A 15,753-nucleotide genomic window follows, 5' to 3' on the forward strand; every position below is an offset into this window, starting at 1 on the left:
CAAAACTAACCATGTTTAAATGCAATATATTAAATGTCATGTGGTTTTGTTTACTAAGTCTGTGTACTATAGCTGCTAAATCATGCATAAATTAAGGAAACATATTTAAGCCTATGTGTATACTTGAACCAAACATCAAACAGAAAAAACATTCTTTATAGATCAGTTCTGGGACAGAGACTAGCCAGAAGTCAAGCCTGAGACTTCTCTATGATGCACCAAATCCTAAGCAGAAAACTGACTACTGAATCTTATATATTTATTTTTTTATCTGGCCACCTGATTTCCAAGTGACTCTGGGCAGCTTACAACTAAGAACCAATATATACCAAAAAAAATATGAAAGATACAACTGACTGGAAGAGTAAAATATTCAAAACAAGACCAAAACAAAACAAACAGGCAAAAGGACAAAAGGAGACTCCACAATCACTCTGTCCCCAACATCTGGGAGAACAACCAGGTCTTCAATAGTTTCCTGAACAACATAAGGGAAGGAGCCATACAAATCTCTGGGGGGAAATCATTCCAGAGGGCAGGAACTGCAACAGATTAGGTGTACTTCCTGGATTCCACAAAATGACATTTTGTGTCATTTATCTGATGGGACCTAGTATGCACCTACCCTGCTGGACTGTATTAGACAAGCACAGACAACTGAAGATAAGTGGTTCCTCATATAGCCAGGTCCTATGCCTTGAAGGGCTTCAAAGGTGATAACCAGCACCTTGAATTGCACCCAGAAGCCATATAAATATAAACACTCAGTTTTGTCAGGATTGACCCTGAGTCTGTTCCTCCCCATGCAGACCCACAGAAACTCCAGGTAGTGATTCAGGACTTTGACTGCATCACTCAGAGGCCACCTGAGATACAAAACTGGGTATCATCCACGTTATGATCATACCTGATACAAATTTGTAGATGACCTCACTTAGCAGTTTCATGTAGATGTTTAAACAGAAGGGGAGAGAACATCAAGCCCTGCAGCAACCCACAAGCGAAGGGCTATGGGAGAGATCTCTCCCTACTCATCAACACCAATTGAAACCGGCCACAGAGAAAGAAGGAGAACCGTCATAAAACAGTGCCTCCCATTGCCAACTCTGAAGTTGGTCAAAAAGAATACCATGGCCAACAGTACTGAAAGTCACTGAGATATCAAGGAGCAGAAAGATGGATACACCACTCCCATCCCAGATCCACCACAGATCATCCAGAAGTGTGACCAATGCTGTCTCCACGCTAAATCCTGGCCTGAAATCTGACTGAAATGCATCCAAAGCTGAAGCCCAATCACCCTGTCCACCACCTTCCCTAAAAAGGGAAGACTGGATAGTAACTGTCCAGGACCACTGGGTCCAGTGATGGCTTCTTGAGGAGAGGGTGTATTACAGCCTTCTTCAAGGCTAGTGGAACCACCCCTTCACTGAAAGAAGTTGATACCACTGCATAGATCCAACCACAGATCACCTCTCCGGCAGTTTTAACCATCCATGAGGGACTTGGATCTAACAAGCAGGTGGCTGAGCTAACAGACTGGAGAACCCTGTTCACTTCCTTGGGAGTCATCAAATCAAACTCATTCCAGATAATCACACAAGATCCTGCCCTGGACATCTCAATTGAAACAGATGAGTCAGAGGCCAGTATTGAGTGGCTCTGAGTGACTTTATCTGCCATATAGCAAAAATAATCCTCACAGTGGCCCTGAAGCTTATCCAGTGGCCTGTCCCTCACCAGCAGGACTGGGTTACCCTAAACAGGTTCCTACCTCACCAGCTTTAGCCCTTACAAGGAAGAACTGTCAAGAGTTTTGTGGTATTTCAGGGATCAAAAAGTGTATGTTGTATATTGTCCTAAGACAGGAATATATATACCCTCATGCATGTGTTGAGAGAATAGTGAATGAGAAAGTGAGGCAAGAGTTAGCATTTGGATTTTCCTCAGGGTTTGATGCCTGTGTTTGTCAAATATATACAGATAATCCTCGCTTAATGACTGTTCATTTAATGATGGTCTGGAATTACAACAGCCTTGGGAAAAATGCTTTATGACCCCTGCAGTCATGTGATTGCGATTTGTGACCTTTTTATGATGGTTGTTAAGTGAATCACCATGGTCGTTAAGCGAATCATGTGGTTAAGTGAATGACATGGTCGTTAAGCAAATTCTGGCAAAAAACATCCTTTGGGAATGTTGGATTTGCTTAACAACCACATGATTTGCTTAATGACCACATGATTTGCTTAACAACCACATGATTCACTTAACAGCCACAGTGATTTGCTTAACGGTCATCGTAAAAAGGTCATAAAAATCAGCTCCAATTCACTTAATGACCAAATTGCTTAGCCACCTAAATTCTGGTCCCTATTGTTGTTGGATAGTGAGGACTACCTATACTTTATATTTGACATCTGACACATTTGCTTACAGAAATGTGCCTATCTTCAAATAGCTACTTATCTATAAGTAGATGTTGCAAATATAAACATTTCTTCCAGAACACCTAAATGTAACTCCATCTGCATTTCTCCTCTGGCAATAATCATATCAGCCTAATAAAAGACTTGGTTTCTCAGTCTTCAGAGGCATCAATTACCATGCTTATCACATCTCATCCTTCTGCCATAAGGCTTTAGATACTTTAATCCTATAACAGATGGCATATGTTAACCTACAAAATACTACAGCAACTTGCCTAGAACATTTAGTATGCTTCCTGTAGAGGAATAATTTTAACCCAAGTGGGCCACTTGGATAAAGTCCAACACTTTATTTACAACTCAAAGATGCCACTGCCCCATTCCTCAAGTTGGTGTAAAAGTGGTAAATCCTGTGCAAGTACTGGTAGTTATTAGCCCTGTTAGTGTCTCTTCAATGAGTGAAACTCAGATCAATTTAACATTTTTTCTGATGTTTCTAGGTCTTCATCACATATGAATCCATATTGAGGAAATGAAGAGAGAGAGAGAGAGAGAGAGAGAGAGTGAGAGATTTAAATGGGGAGCAGTGAAGTAAAGGGGAAAGTGCCCAAATACGCATATTAGAAGCAGTGGTTTATATTTTTTAAGTCAAGGCACTGAATCATATTTAATTGTGGATATGCATCAAGATATCCATACATGAAAATATGTATTGCAAACCTATTTTTCCATGCAGATAGTCCTCGCTTAATGACCCTAATTGTGACTGGCAACTGCACTACTAAGCGAAGTGGTCACTGTGGGAAACCATGTGACCACGATTATGCTTTCCAACTGGAAAGAGACAAGACTGTTTCACACCTTTGGCTTTTGTTTGCCTCCTAACCACTCCCCCATCCTTTGGAATGCTTGAGTGCCTGCTCACTATGTTGTACACATCACATGCAATGCAATCACAGCAACCGATTTGTGTAGGCAATCTCTTCTTGCCTGACTGTTTCCCCCTCCCCCCCAACAGAGCAGAAAGATTAGAGAGGAAGAGATTTCAAGAGATTTAACTGTTTGCTCTTCTACACACTGAAAGCAATGCAATTATGCCAGCAGTGGGAAAGGGTCAGGCAAAGGAGAGATTGCATACAGAAATCGCTTGCTTCCCCCCGTCCCATCCACAGAGCAGAGAGATTGGAGAAAAAGAGATTTCAAGAGACTACTATAAACTGTGTGCCTAGCGCACCCACAGCTCCCAGCCCTGGGCTTCTGGCATGACTGCATTGCTTTTGATGTGTAGAAGAGCAAACAGCTTACTCTCTTGAAATCCCTCTCCAATCTCTTTTTACAGTATTTATCGTAGACTTTAATGGATGTCTTTAGTACAGTGGTACCTCTACTTATGAACACCCCTACTTACGAATTTTTCGAGATACGACCAGCTCCGGCCCCAAAAATTTACCTCTACTTACGAACTCGCCTTGACTTATGAACCGGATCCGTGGCCATTTTCCGCCCGTTCCATGTGGTCCGCGGCCATTTTCCGCCCGTTTCACATGGTCCACAGCCATTTTTCCACCCGTGCCACGTGGTCCGCGGCCATTTTTCCACCCATGCCACGTGGTCCACGGCTATTTTCCGCCCGTTCCACGTGGTCTGCGGCCATTTTTCGCCCGTTCCACGTGGTCCGCGGCCATTTTTCCACCCGTGCCATGTGGTCCGTGGCCATTTTTCCGCCCATGCCACGTGGTCCACGGCCATTTTTCCGCCCTGCCGCATGGTCAGCGGCTGTTTTTCCACCCCTGATGCGTGGTCCGCGGACGCCGAAACGGATTAACGGTAATTACATTGAATCTTATGGGAAAATTTACTTCAACTTGTGACCAACCCGACTTGTGATCAGAGTCACGGAACGGATTAAGTTTGTAAGTAGAGGTACCACTGTATATGTCTACATATTTTTAAAATTTAGAAATAACCAATATACATAAGATCCTAATTATACTTGATTTCTTTAAAATTTATCAATAATTTAACATGCATGATCCAGATTCTTATCTTTTTTTTGTGTGTCTATTCCCAATTTATTTTTCTTTTGTTTTAATTTATAAGTAAGGTCTGTGAGTGAAATCAAGCTATAATACTGAGGTTCTCCTGCCCTATAAGATTTTCTCCTTTCTTACTCACTGCAGTTTGCTGCCTATTTATATGCAGTAGTTTGCCCTGCCAGTTTTGGTAGGGGTGTATTTTCCTCCTCACTGGTTGCTTCATTACTGTTTTCTGCCTGATTGTTTGTCTGGTGCTGATCCCTGCTTATCTGAATGTTGGTTGCTGGAGGGGATGTGTTCTAGTCTTTGTTTCCTTCCTAGGTTTTTTATCATCTCATTTGAATAGCATGTAAATGTGGTTCATCTCTGTGTGTCTACTGATGGCTGATTTGTCTGAATTCCAAGCTTCCAGGAAATCCCTAGCATTTTTGGACTTGGCTTGGTCTAAGATGCTAACAGTCTCCCAGTTGAAACTGTGGTAGAGTATGTCCAAGTTATATTTATTATGATTTTTATATTGCTCTTTATATACTCTTTTATACTTCTGCTTGCTTGTATACTACAAGAAAATGAAATCCAAAATAAAGTGCACAGTGACTTCATATATTTTTCAATCTATCATTATTGTTCAAAAAACACTTTAGTCCAATAATACCAAGCCCTGTGAGGCTGGCAAACTTAAAAAACAAGAACCACTTGGATTTCTGGAAGTTCTTTATAGCTAGTAGGGTAATGTAGCAGAATCTTGAAAACCTACAAAAGTAATTCTCCCACACAACTTATATCTAGTGTCATTAAAGCAGAACTAGTTTCAGTCTCTTTCCCATGCTTCACCCCTCCCATGGACTCAAGAAGTTCTTCTGTAATGGCTCTGTTCCCTCCCTTAATTGTCTTATTGCTCCCAAGGTCTCTTAAGTATTCCATCACAAATAAAGATACACAGGGAAAATATTCTGACTGGACTTTTAGGGCACTTAGAACTATTTCTTTCTCTCCAACTTTTAATTGGGGAAGGTTGGTATAAGTTCAAAGCTACTGAAAATGAGGGATTAGGACAGCAATTAAAATAACCTATGAAAGAGGATATGATGAAAGAAAGGAAGACATTGAATGATATTTTTAAAAATTAAGTGCTAACTCCAACTAAAAATAATTATAACAGTAATGAGTAATATAAGTATGTCACCAACTGATATAGACACTCTCCACTCACAAGAACACTTTTCTTTCACATACTTACACAGCTGCTAGCCTTTCACAAGGCACTAAACACTAGGCTGTTCTCTCAAGCATTTTGACCAGGAGGTTAAGCAAGTTCTGCTGGCTGACTAGTTTTATTGCTGCGTTTCTTGTATTTTTAAAGTTTATTTATTTACGGTCAATGACCAGCAAAGTAGTTACAACACTAAATAAAACAACACCTAAAAACAGGCTCAAATACAATAAAAGCAATAAAACGCTAAGGATCTGCCAGTTAAAATGTACATGTATAGAAAGTAAGCAAAATAAAATGAAATAAAAGAAAACAGAGCAAGACAAAATAGATAAAATAACAATACATTTAAAATAAAGAATAAAAGAACTTCCTGATTATATCCTTCCAAGATGAGGATATCTTAAAGCCTCCTTATGGCAATAGCTGCCAATAAGAACTTGGCAACTCTGTGACAGTGGGGTTCCAGTCTGAGAGTAGGAACTCAACCACCTCTCCCTCATTAGAAGCTTGATCTCTACAAGGAGGCATAGATATATTAGTGTGTAGGTTCTCATTTATTTACTTATCTATTTATCTATTTATTTATTTATATTTCAAATTTAGATACCGCCCATCTCACAAAAAAGTGACTCTCATAAAAGGAACAATGCCCTTCAGACAGTCACTCATGCACTTGTCACCTCACGATTAGATTATTGTAATATGCTCTACATGGGGCTGCCCTTGAAGACCACCTGGAAGCTGTAGCTGGTTCAAAATACAGTGGCACAAGCAGTAATGGGTGCCTCTCAGTGTGCCCATGTGTCACCACTGCTATGCAAGCTGCTGCATTGGCTGCCAGTTGGCTTCTGAGTGCAATTCAAGGTGCTGGTTATTATCTATAAAGCCCTGTATGGCATAGGGCCAGGATACCTGAGGGACTGCTTGTCTCCAATCATTTCTGCCTGCCTAGTACATTCCAGCAGAGTAGGTGCCTTCCAGGTCCCCTCCATTAAATGTCATTTTGTGGTACCTAGGAAGAATGCCTTCTCTGTTGTGGCCCCCACCCTCTGGAACAGCACCCCCAGAGATAAGGATGGCGCCCTTTCCCCTAGGGTTCCCAAATGCTTTGAAAACCTGGCCTTGGTCCTAGGCCTGGGATTGATATTTGTTATTTGTTTAATGGCCCTGTTTGTTTTGTGGATTTTGTTATTGGAGTATTTTAGTCTGGGCTGCCTGTTGATTTAATATTTTTAGCTTTTTTTATGTCTTTTTTATTTTTATGGGCTGCCCAGAGTCCACTGAAATTGGGCGGCCAATAAATTTAAACAAACAAATAAATGTGTGCACTAAGGTCTCAGGTTCATTCTGGCCACAGCAGCAATTTCTCCCATGAAATGGCATTTTAACCCCCTTGTAAATTGGGAACAATTCTTTTCAATCTTGGACATTTCTTATATAGATTGTTGGTTTAATTTTACTGTTTTGATTTTAACTTTTTGTATGCTACCCAGAGTCATTGCTATGAGACTGGTGGCCATATAAATAATTCAAATACATGAATAAAGGAATAAACAAACTTTCTTTGTTTTCTTTCTCTGCACCCTCAATTCATACATAGATGGGATTTTTAGCTTTTTTTAGTAGCAGGTCATCAGCTGTCCTAATAGTAAACTTTTAAAATTTGCACTGGTTGCTGCTAAGAAAAAGAAGAAAGCTTGGAATTTTGCTTTCGCGTCAGCTGATTGTTCTGCCTCCCTGTGTCCTTCCTGCCCAGACTATTCTGCCTCATCAATATGCAGACTCCTTGGAGGCCAGCCAGATCAGTATTACACCTGCACATGCTCTTCTGTTTCTAAGTCTAATGCCATGAAACATTAGGAGAGTAGGGACACTATATCTGGGCTGTAAAAATCCAGGCAGCTATTAGATGGCAGCAAGGAGATAAGAAAGCTCTAATTAGTAGCTGCCATCTAATGGCTACCCAGGTTTCTTGCAGTCCAGAAACTGTTGCGCGCTCTCTCGCTCTCCCTCTTTCTCTCTTTCTCTCTCTATATTTTTGGTACCTCTCTCTCTATATATTTTTAGTTCTCTCTCTATATATATATATACTTTTGGTTCTCTCTCTCTATATATATATTTGGTACCACTGAGTCAGTTTTTGACTACTGGCAACTACCTGGACTAGTCCCTGCAGTTTTCTTGGCAAGGCTTTTCAGAAGTGGTTTGCCATAACTCACTTCCTAGGGCTGAGAGAGACTGGCCCAAAGTCACCCAGCTGGCTTTGTGATTAAGGCAGGACTAGAACTCATGGTCTACCAGTTTCTAGCCTGATGCCTTAACCACTACACCAAATTGGCTCTCATATGCTCAGTGGTAGAGGAAACAAAACACAGCAGACAAAAAAGACAGACAGGGTAAAATCAAGCAGAGGGTGGAAAAGGACAAAAAATCTGTACTGTTCAGCACAATTCTGGTCATCTGCCAACCTTATGAAAGATTCTGGATTTTTTTTATGCCTTAGGCTACAGCACCTAACCCAGATTAAAGATAAATATCATTAGTGAGGTCCTACAGTTTCTTCTGCTCTCCTTTTCCCAGAAGAAAGCTTAACCTTATCTCAAGGATTGTAGGATAAAATAAACCAAATGAGTACCTAAACTGACTCCCTGCAGTGGCTGGTGGTAGAGTAATTAGACAGAATTCAATTAGAGTAATGTGCTGCCTAGTGGTGGTGGACGCACTGTACACAGAGCCAGCATAACACAGGCTCCTTTGTAAAAGTAACTTTTCATCAGATTCAGGAGAATAAACTAAATAAATCTGAAGTGCCAGAAAATCAGCTGGAATATAACAATGATTTTGAGCTTATTGTATGACCATACTTTTAACTGGAACTTTTAATAAGCATAAATTGTTTATTTGAGTCTCAGTAATTTAAACAAATAAGAATAAATATAACATATTCTCCACTGGGCATATCAATTTCTCCTCATCACGCATTAAATGTCAATACGTTTTGCATTCTAAATAACCTTTTTAAAAAGTTGCTCAAGAATTTCCACATTACGCAGAGTTGATACTATGAAACTCATATTTATAGACACTATAGTATATTAAATCTGAATATAGCTAGAATAATCTCATCCAGTATTTAACATGAAACCAAAGCTAATTAGGTGCTTTGGAGAAATGCCTATGTAAGATTTAAAAATATTCCTCACCCACTCTTAGTTCTAGCAGTTGTATTTGGAGCCATATTACCTTTGAATCTGACATTTCACATAGACAAGTTTATAAAGGCTTGGTAAATGGCTGCCTCTTTAAAATGTAAAATGTAGTTGTGAATTGTACTGTACTTGTATTAAGAGTATAAACTAAAGCCAATGAAGTCCAATGGTCAACCAAGAAAGAAAAATCAAAGCAATCAACTATCATTTGAATAAACACTGGGCATTTCTGATACAAACAAAAGTTAACATCATATTTATAAAACAGATTCAACCATTTTAATTATCATTAACCCTTTTTTCAAACACAGCTGCCCCAAAATACCAATGTCCTTCAGACTTGCTTCATAAAAACAATGCTGCAATTAACATACCAAGCTTACCACAAATTGAACAATTTTTGTATACATCAGGCTTCTGGAATCTAGTGCCTCCAGATGTGTCGGGAATTAAACATATGGTTGAATTATCTACTGATTATAGCAGCTGTAGTTGAACACATCTGAAGGCACCAGGTTTGGGAAGGAAAGTATACATTAGCTGAGCTTGGTTAATATATATTTTAACTTTACCAAGCCTATCAAACTATGGCTAGATTATAAGAGCAATTTATATCCTTGAAAAATATTCCTGCACATTATCAATATTGATAGGCATGTGTGTACACAGTAGTCTCCTACAATGTGTAGAAAATAAATACATAAAATAAATCTTGCAGTTATACCCAGAAATGTGATTGCTGGAATATATTGCTTGTGATCTTCTAATGACACTTGTTCCAAATTACATCTAAATGACAGGCTACATGAACCTCTATCAGGGCAAATGCCTTAGTGTAGTAGGTTGGGATTATGAAACTCTTTCCAAAGAGAGCTTTGTCCTACTGATTCCTTTCTAAAGGCAAACTTATTTATTTTGATATTTGAAAACTGCCGAGATTTGCATGAATAGCAGTTCTCAGACAAAACAATAGCTGTAGACATGACAAAGTTCAACTAGAAAATTCTTAGAATCCTTACAAAAGAAAAAAAATACAACAGAACTTAAATAAGTTATTGAAAATGAAAATATCAAGCATTTTTACATGCTAATATAAAAGCAACAATTAAAATATATACAATTATGCATCATTGGCTATCAGGCATACAAACATACAATCTGATGCTACATTTTGTCAAATTCCACTATGTTCAGTGAAGTTTACCACTGTAAATACATCTTAGACTGCAACTTTCATTCCCTCCACCTATCCAGAGGCCATCATATACTCAGTTGGGAGAAAGAAACAGAATCCCAGAGAAGAACATATCTACTGCCAGGATGCTCTTTAATAAATGACAGAATAGCCACTGTGCAATTATCCTTCCATTAAAAGAATCTTGACAGATTCAGATGTTCAGTCAAATGATTATTTTCTTTCAACCTATGCAAAGTTTGAAGTACACATTTCCAAGATACATATAAAAACAAATAACATGAGTGAGCGAAAGAAATACTAAGGAGGAAAAGACTTGGGAGGATAGAGGACACTCTCCTACCTTGGTTAGCTGAGCTATTTTCTTGCTCATTTTGAGATGGAGATCATGGTTGTATTCCATGCCGAACTGGGAGGACGTCACTGAGGAAGAAGAGGTGGTGTTGAATTTACCAGTGCTGGTCGAGGAGCTGCCGCTGTAATAGTGCTGCTGCCAGCTCATCCCTGGTGTCGCCATCTTCCACAGCAGAGACCCTGTTAACAGATCTGCCAGGGACCAGGGGAGGAAGAGGATAGCGAGGATGATAAGCAAATGTGGGGAAGGGAAGGAGGATAGAGACAGAGAACTAGTGCTTTGGGCAAAAAAGGGAAGGCACCAAAAGGAAAGAAGGGAGGTCAAAATACCTTCTCACCCTCCTCCCCTTCTTTCAGGGACAAATACACGCGCGCACACATGCACACAAAAGCAGCACCTGGCCCTTACTGCCGTTCTCTTTTCAGCCTAAGTGGTCATTTTGGCCTCTTCTGCATCATTGTCCTACTTGGCTGGGAGGATGGAAGAGAAGGAAAAGCAAGGGGCCTGCAGCCTCCTCCTCCCCTGTTCCGCCCTGGTGAGGGAAACGGGCATTTGGGGAATAAAAAATGTGAGTTTCCGTTCCACGGACGTATAAAAGCAGCCCCCCCACCCCCCCGGGATGCCCCAGCCGTCGTTTCCTTTCTCCCGTCGAGAGATGACGAGGAGTAGGGGCGGGCAGGGGGAAAGGCGGTCTCCGCTCTTCCCTCACAGGAGCACCGCTCCCCACGAGACCCTCTTTTAGGTCCCGCGGGAGGAGTGGGATCCTAAGCAGAGCTCCTTTCTTCAGTCGGGCTGCGCTTCCAGGGCTCCCTTCTTCTTAACGCACAGAGAACAGAAGAAGCCGCAGGCACAGCCCAGGAAGCCGAGGCGACTGTTAGTCACCCCCTCGCGCTCCAGACCACAGTCGCGAACCGACGGTTACCAGGGTCCCACCAAACTGTTTACACCGTGCAGGTAGCGTCATTTCCGGCTCTGCTAGCCTCTAGTCTCCGCCCCCTTTCAGAACCTCGGAAAGAGGCTTTTTAAAAATGAAACGCTCGCCGGAACGAGGAGCTTCGCGCCCGCCACCCGTAGATACATCCGCGCTAAGGGTCGGGTGGGGAGGAGGTAAGAAAAGGAATCCCTCTGGGCCGTTTCTGATGTCTCTCTGGAATCTGCCGCTCCCTCCCCCCTCCTGGCGTCATGCGCAGGAGCAGCCAGCTTTGTTTCTTGGGCTGCGGCAACGGCGACAGGTGTAACAGTGTTACTAGGCTGAGGCTCCTCCGGTCTCCGTGATCAGTAGTCGCCAAGAAAGATAATCTTTCTCCCCCGCTCTCAGGGTTTTACGTGGCTCTTACTACTTTGAAAGGAGGAGAACTACACATCCTTCTCAGGCGGGAGCAGTCTAGGAGAGGCTGCCCTCAGCTATGTTGTGCAAATGCTTTGAAGAGCTGCAGCATGAATGAAGCACCTTGGTTTTAATGGTTACAAAAGCAACTTTATTTATTAGATTTATAAGGCCATCCAATTGTATGTGGAAGCTCACTGATAACCAGTGCAGCTCACATAGCAGAAGTGTTACATGGGTGTACTGAGGTGAGCCTAGAACTGCTGACACTTCTGTGGTCTGGATCAGCTGTAGTTTCCTAGTGGTCTTCAAAAGCAGTCCCAGGTAGAGTACATTACAAGGTGACCAAGACCTGAGTGACCATGAGAAGGGACTCCCAGTCCAAGAAAGGGCACATTTAGCATACCAGATGAATCTGTGTGAAAGCCCTTCTGGCTACAGCTGCCACCTGCTCTTTGAGCAAGAGCTTTAAGTCCAGGAGGACCCCCAAATTGTGTGCCAATTCTGTAAGGGGAAGTGCTACTTCATTCAGAATCATAGAGAATCTCTAGTACCAGAAGAACCATGCACCCCTAGCTCTCAGTCTTGTCAGGGTTAAATTTAAGCCTGCCCTTCCCCATCCAGATCTGAACAGCCTCGAAGTATTGGGACAAGACCAGGGGTAGTTATGTCAGTATTGGCATAACTGACCAGGGGTTGAGATATTTGGTTGAGTATCATTAACATACTGATGATCCCTAACCCCATGTAGGGGATGATATCCAGCATTTCCATGAAGATGTTAAACAGGAGAGGTAAGAGTGTTGAGCCTTAGGCACCCTGCAAACCAAGGGCTTCAGGCTGGACCTCTCCCCACAAGTCAACACTGATGGGAACTGGTCAGGGATAAAGGAGGAAAACTACCACAACACTGTGCCTTCTGCCCAAAACCACATCGCTGGTCCAGAAGGATGCCATGATTGAAGACCACTGAGAGATGAAGAAGAACCAGTACTTTTGCCTCAGGAAAGAGGCTTTGTATGTATGTGTGCACATACACATGGAAACTGGGAACAGCTTTAGAAGCAGCATGAGAAAAGATGTGGCTGCTTTAATGATTCTGATGGGAGGTCTGAATCCATAGAGTAAAAGACTGGGGATCTCACATTCAGAGTCTCTGCAGTCACAATGACAGCAAAAGGACAAACCACATGGCATAATGTCATAATGCAAGCCTTGACCTTTTGTATTTGCATCATGATGCTGCACACAAGTACAGGAGAATTTCTAACAGGAGTATGTTTGAACTGGAGACCAGGACACTGTTACATTGAAACATAAATTGAAGGCAAAGACAGGCCTAAAAGGGGCAGAGGTTACAGTCCTTCTTTATAGATCTTTGCAAATTAGAGTATACATGTGAATGGGTATAGCAGCAGGGTATTTGATTTAGTATAAACAATTGTAGAGTATTTGATCAGATATAGCACATCATGTATCTAGTGATGTCAGTGAGGCCATTAGGGCATTAGTAAGTGGTAGGGGGAGCAGGACTACAAAGATAATGGGGGTTTTGAAAGAGCAAAAATGCAGTATTTCATGAATGTAGTTTTTTTATGGAGAGTTACTGTTATAAGAATTCTCAAACTGTTCCAGATTCCCAAAGTCTGTGTTTGCCTCCTAGTTTCTTTTTCCAGCCTATCAGCATTCTTTAGCCTTCCAAATGTTTTATGGCCGAGCTGACAGTTTAGTTTCCCTGTGAGGATGCATTTGAATTAGGGGCTTTAGCTTGACCTCCAAAATTCTCCTTCATAAATTTGTGTTAGATGGAAATTACAGGCTTCAGCAGTTGCTGGTATACAAATGGCTGTAAAGAAAGCCTGGAGCAATCTTGAAAGCAAATGGAGGGCAGAAAGAAGACTGGGGAAAGGATGGCCAGGGAAGAGTGGCCAGGACGAAAATCCAAGATCTCAACTTTGTCGATGTTGAACCTGAACATGATTGATAATTACAATAAGAGTCATATGACTATAGAATTGGAAGGGCCATTGAGGCAATTGAATCCAACCCTCTGCTCCTTGCAACAGTACAAATTAAAATATTCACAACAAATGGTTATCCAGCATGTGCCTTGGGAGAACAGGGGAAATCTGGGACAAACCAAGATAACATCTTGGGTACATCAGGCAGACCCAACCAAAAAGCCCTGACAAGTAGCTATTAATAGGGAGCTTCTATCTTTCTTCCGTCTAACTGTTGGAAGATCCATCTAACATTGATCTTTGAGAGCCAGAACTCTACACAAACTACAAGCAAAAGATGATTCTTCCTCTCTCTCTCCCTCTTCAGGTGAGAAACATTCTATTTTATTCTTCTTTCCAAGTGGTGTGATAAGGTGCAAAAGATGCTCCTTGTTAGCTTATTTGTGTATGCATGCATATGTGTGGATGCTATAGCTTGTAATTTTTCCCCCACCTTACTGTGATAGAAAGCTTCAAAATGTTTGACTTACTTTTTGGTGGCAAGAGTTGCTATGTTTCTCTTTCTGCATGCTTTTTTATAACTGCCCCCTGGGTAAAGTGAAACATTTCTTGAAACATCCCCCATTTCCCCTGCTGCCTTCTGAACTTCTCTGTCTCGCTAAATTAAATATGCAGCTCTCTAAATTCCTTGGCCGAACTGAACTGAATAAGGTGCTAAATTCTCACAGATGATTAATAGTTTCTTATTTGATTGCCTGGTATGCTTTTAGCCTCAAAAGTTCTTTATGCTACATTCTCTATAAATTGCTTATTATTTGATTGCCCTGAATACCATTTGTCTCAAATATTATTGAATAAATGATATTTATTGAATATTAATTATAGCTTCTTTTTTGAACTTTTGGAACACATAAATGTGTTCTGCAGCTTACAGTGTTAATTGACACTGTTGGAGACCCTAGATTGTAATGGTAAGAAATCTGAGTGTCTCTTACTATTAAAAAACCTTTACCTAAAGGTCATAGTTTGAAGCTATTATGGCTACAAATTGTAAAAGAAAAGAGCAAGTGTGTTTGATTTTGTTATGGTACTTTGAGGTTGGAATCGCACAGTAAGTACAATTTGGTAGTGTTCTGCATTTTACTTATTTCAGTGGAAGAGCTAGTTACATACACACATACTTAAATTAGTGAAATGTAAAAGTATTTATTTTCTAAGCTTGAGACATTGAACAGAGGCTGTGAAATAGGCATATTACAGGTTGGGGATTATTTGGGGAAAGGAATTAAAATAAAGCTGATGTTATCATAATTGGAATAGTGTATACCACTTTGGACATAACACCTTAAAAGAGGTATTAGAGACTTAGAAAAGGTTGAGAAAAGCACAAATAAAATCATGTAAAGGCTGGAGGAATATTAGCACGACAGTATAGTATAATCTTTGGAATAGGGTGAGGTATGATAATATTGCATACAATTATGCATGATGAAGAGAAAATAGAGCTAAGTTTCTCTTACACCCATTATCCCTGCTCAGGCAAAATGCTCAGAGAGAAGCAGCCCCCCTCCCCTTTCTGTCACATCATAAATGATACTAAACAGCAAATGTCCACAGATACCATATGATTGTCTGCAGCAAGGAGTCTTCCACCACACCTGAATAATTCTACATGAGACAGAACTTTGGGTCTCATAGAGGAAGCCTGTATAGAAACCTTCCTATATATGCAAAGGCTCCCAAATGCTGACAGTAGCAGTGAAGATGGCCTCTTACATGACTCAGAGAGCAGTAGAGATCTTCAATCCTCCTCCCATGTTGAATTCAACATGTTATTGTCTGAATAGAGTTCATATTACTAAAACTCAGAATCATCTGATGAAGGTGAATGGTGGGGAATTGGAAGAGGAAAAACAAAGTACTGTACTTCACATAGCGTTATTAGACTACAGAATTCACTACCACCAGATATATTGATGCCCATCTCTTTAGATAGCTTTACAAGGGGATTAAACAAAATTAATG

The 15,753-nt window shown here is 40.9% G+C and overlaps 1 protein-coding gene across 6 annotated transcripts in view; it reads right to left on the bottom strand.

Annotated features, from left to right (window-relative positions):
• Nucleotides 1-11,399, bottom strand: part of FAM184A (family with sequence similarity 184 member A) — a 61,205-nt gene extending 49,806 nt beyond the window's left edge. For 2 of the 6 annotated variants that reach the window (XR_015795997.1, XM_088139984.1), the window contains exon 1: nt 10,429-11,399. Coding sequence is in view for 5 of the 6 variants with exons in the window: in XM_088139984.1 (XP_087996110.1) it covers nt 10,429-10,602 (174 nt within the window). In the remaining variant the exon portion in view is untranslated. The remainder of the gene's footprint in view (nt 1-10,428) is intronic. The other 4 variants (XM_088139980.1, XM_088139968.1, XM_088139974.1 and 1 more) reach the window with 4 other exon arrangements.
• Nucleotides 11,400-15,753: the final 4,354 nt, after the last annotated feature.

Source organism: Python bivittatus, unplaced genomic scaffold (assembly GCF_059951505.1).
Source record: "Python bivittatus isolate LINGU-HERP-01145 unplaced genomic scaffold, Pbiv_v1 ctg000020_np1212, whole genome shotgun sequence".
In the NCBI taxonomy this organism is placed as follows: domain Eukaryota; kingdom Metazoa; phylum Chordata; class Lepidosauria; order Squamata; family Pythonidae; genus Python; species Python bivittatus.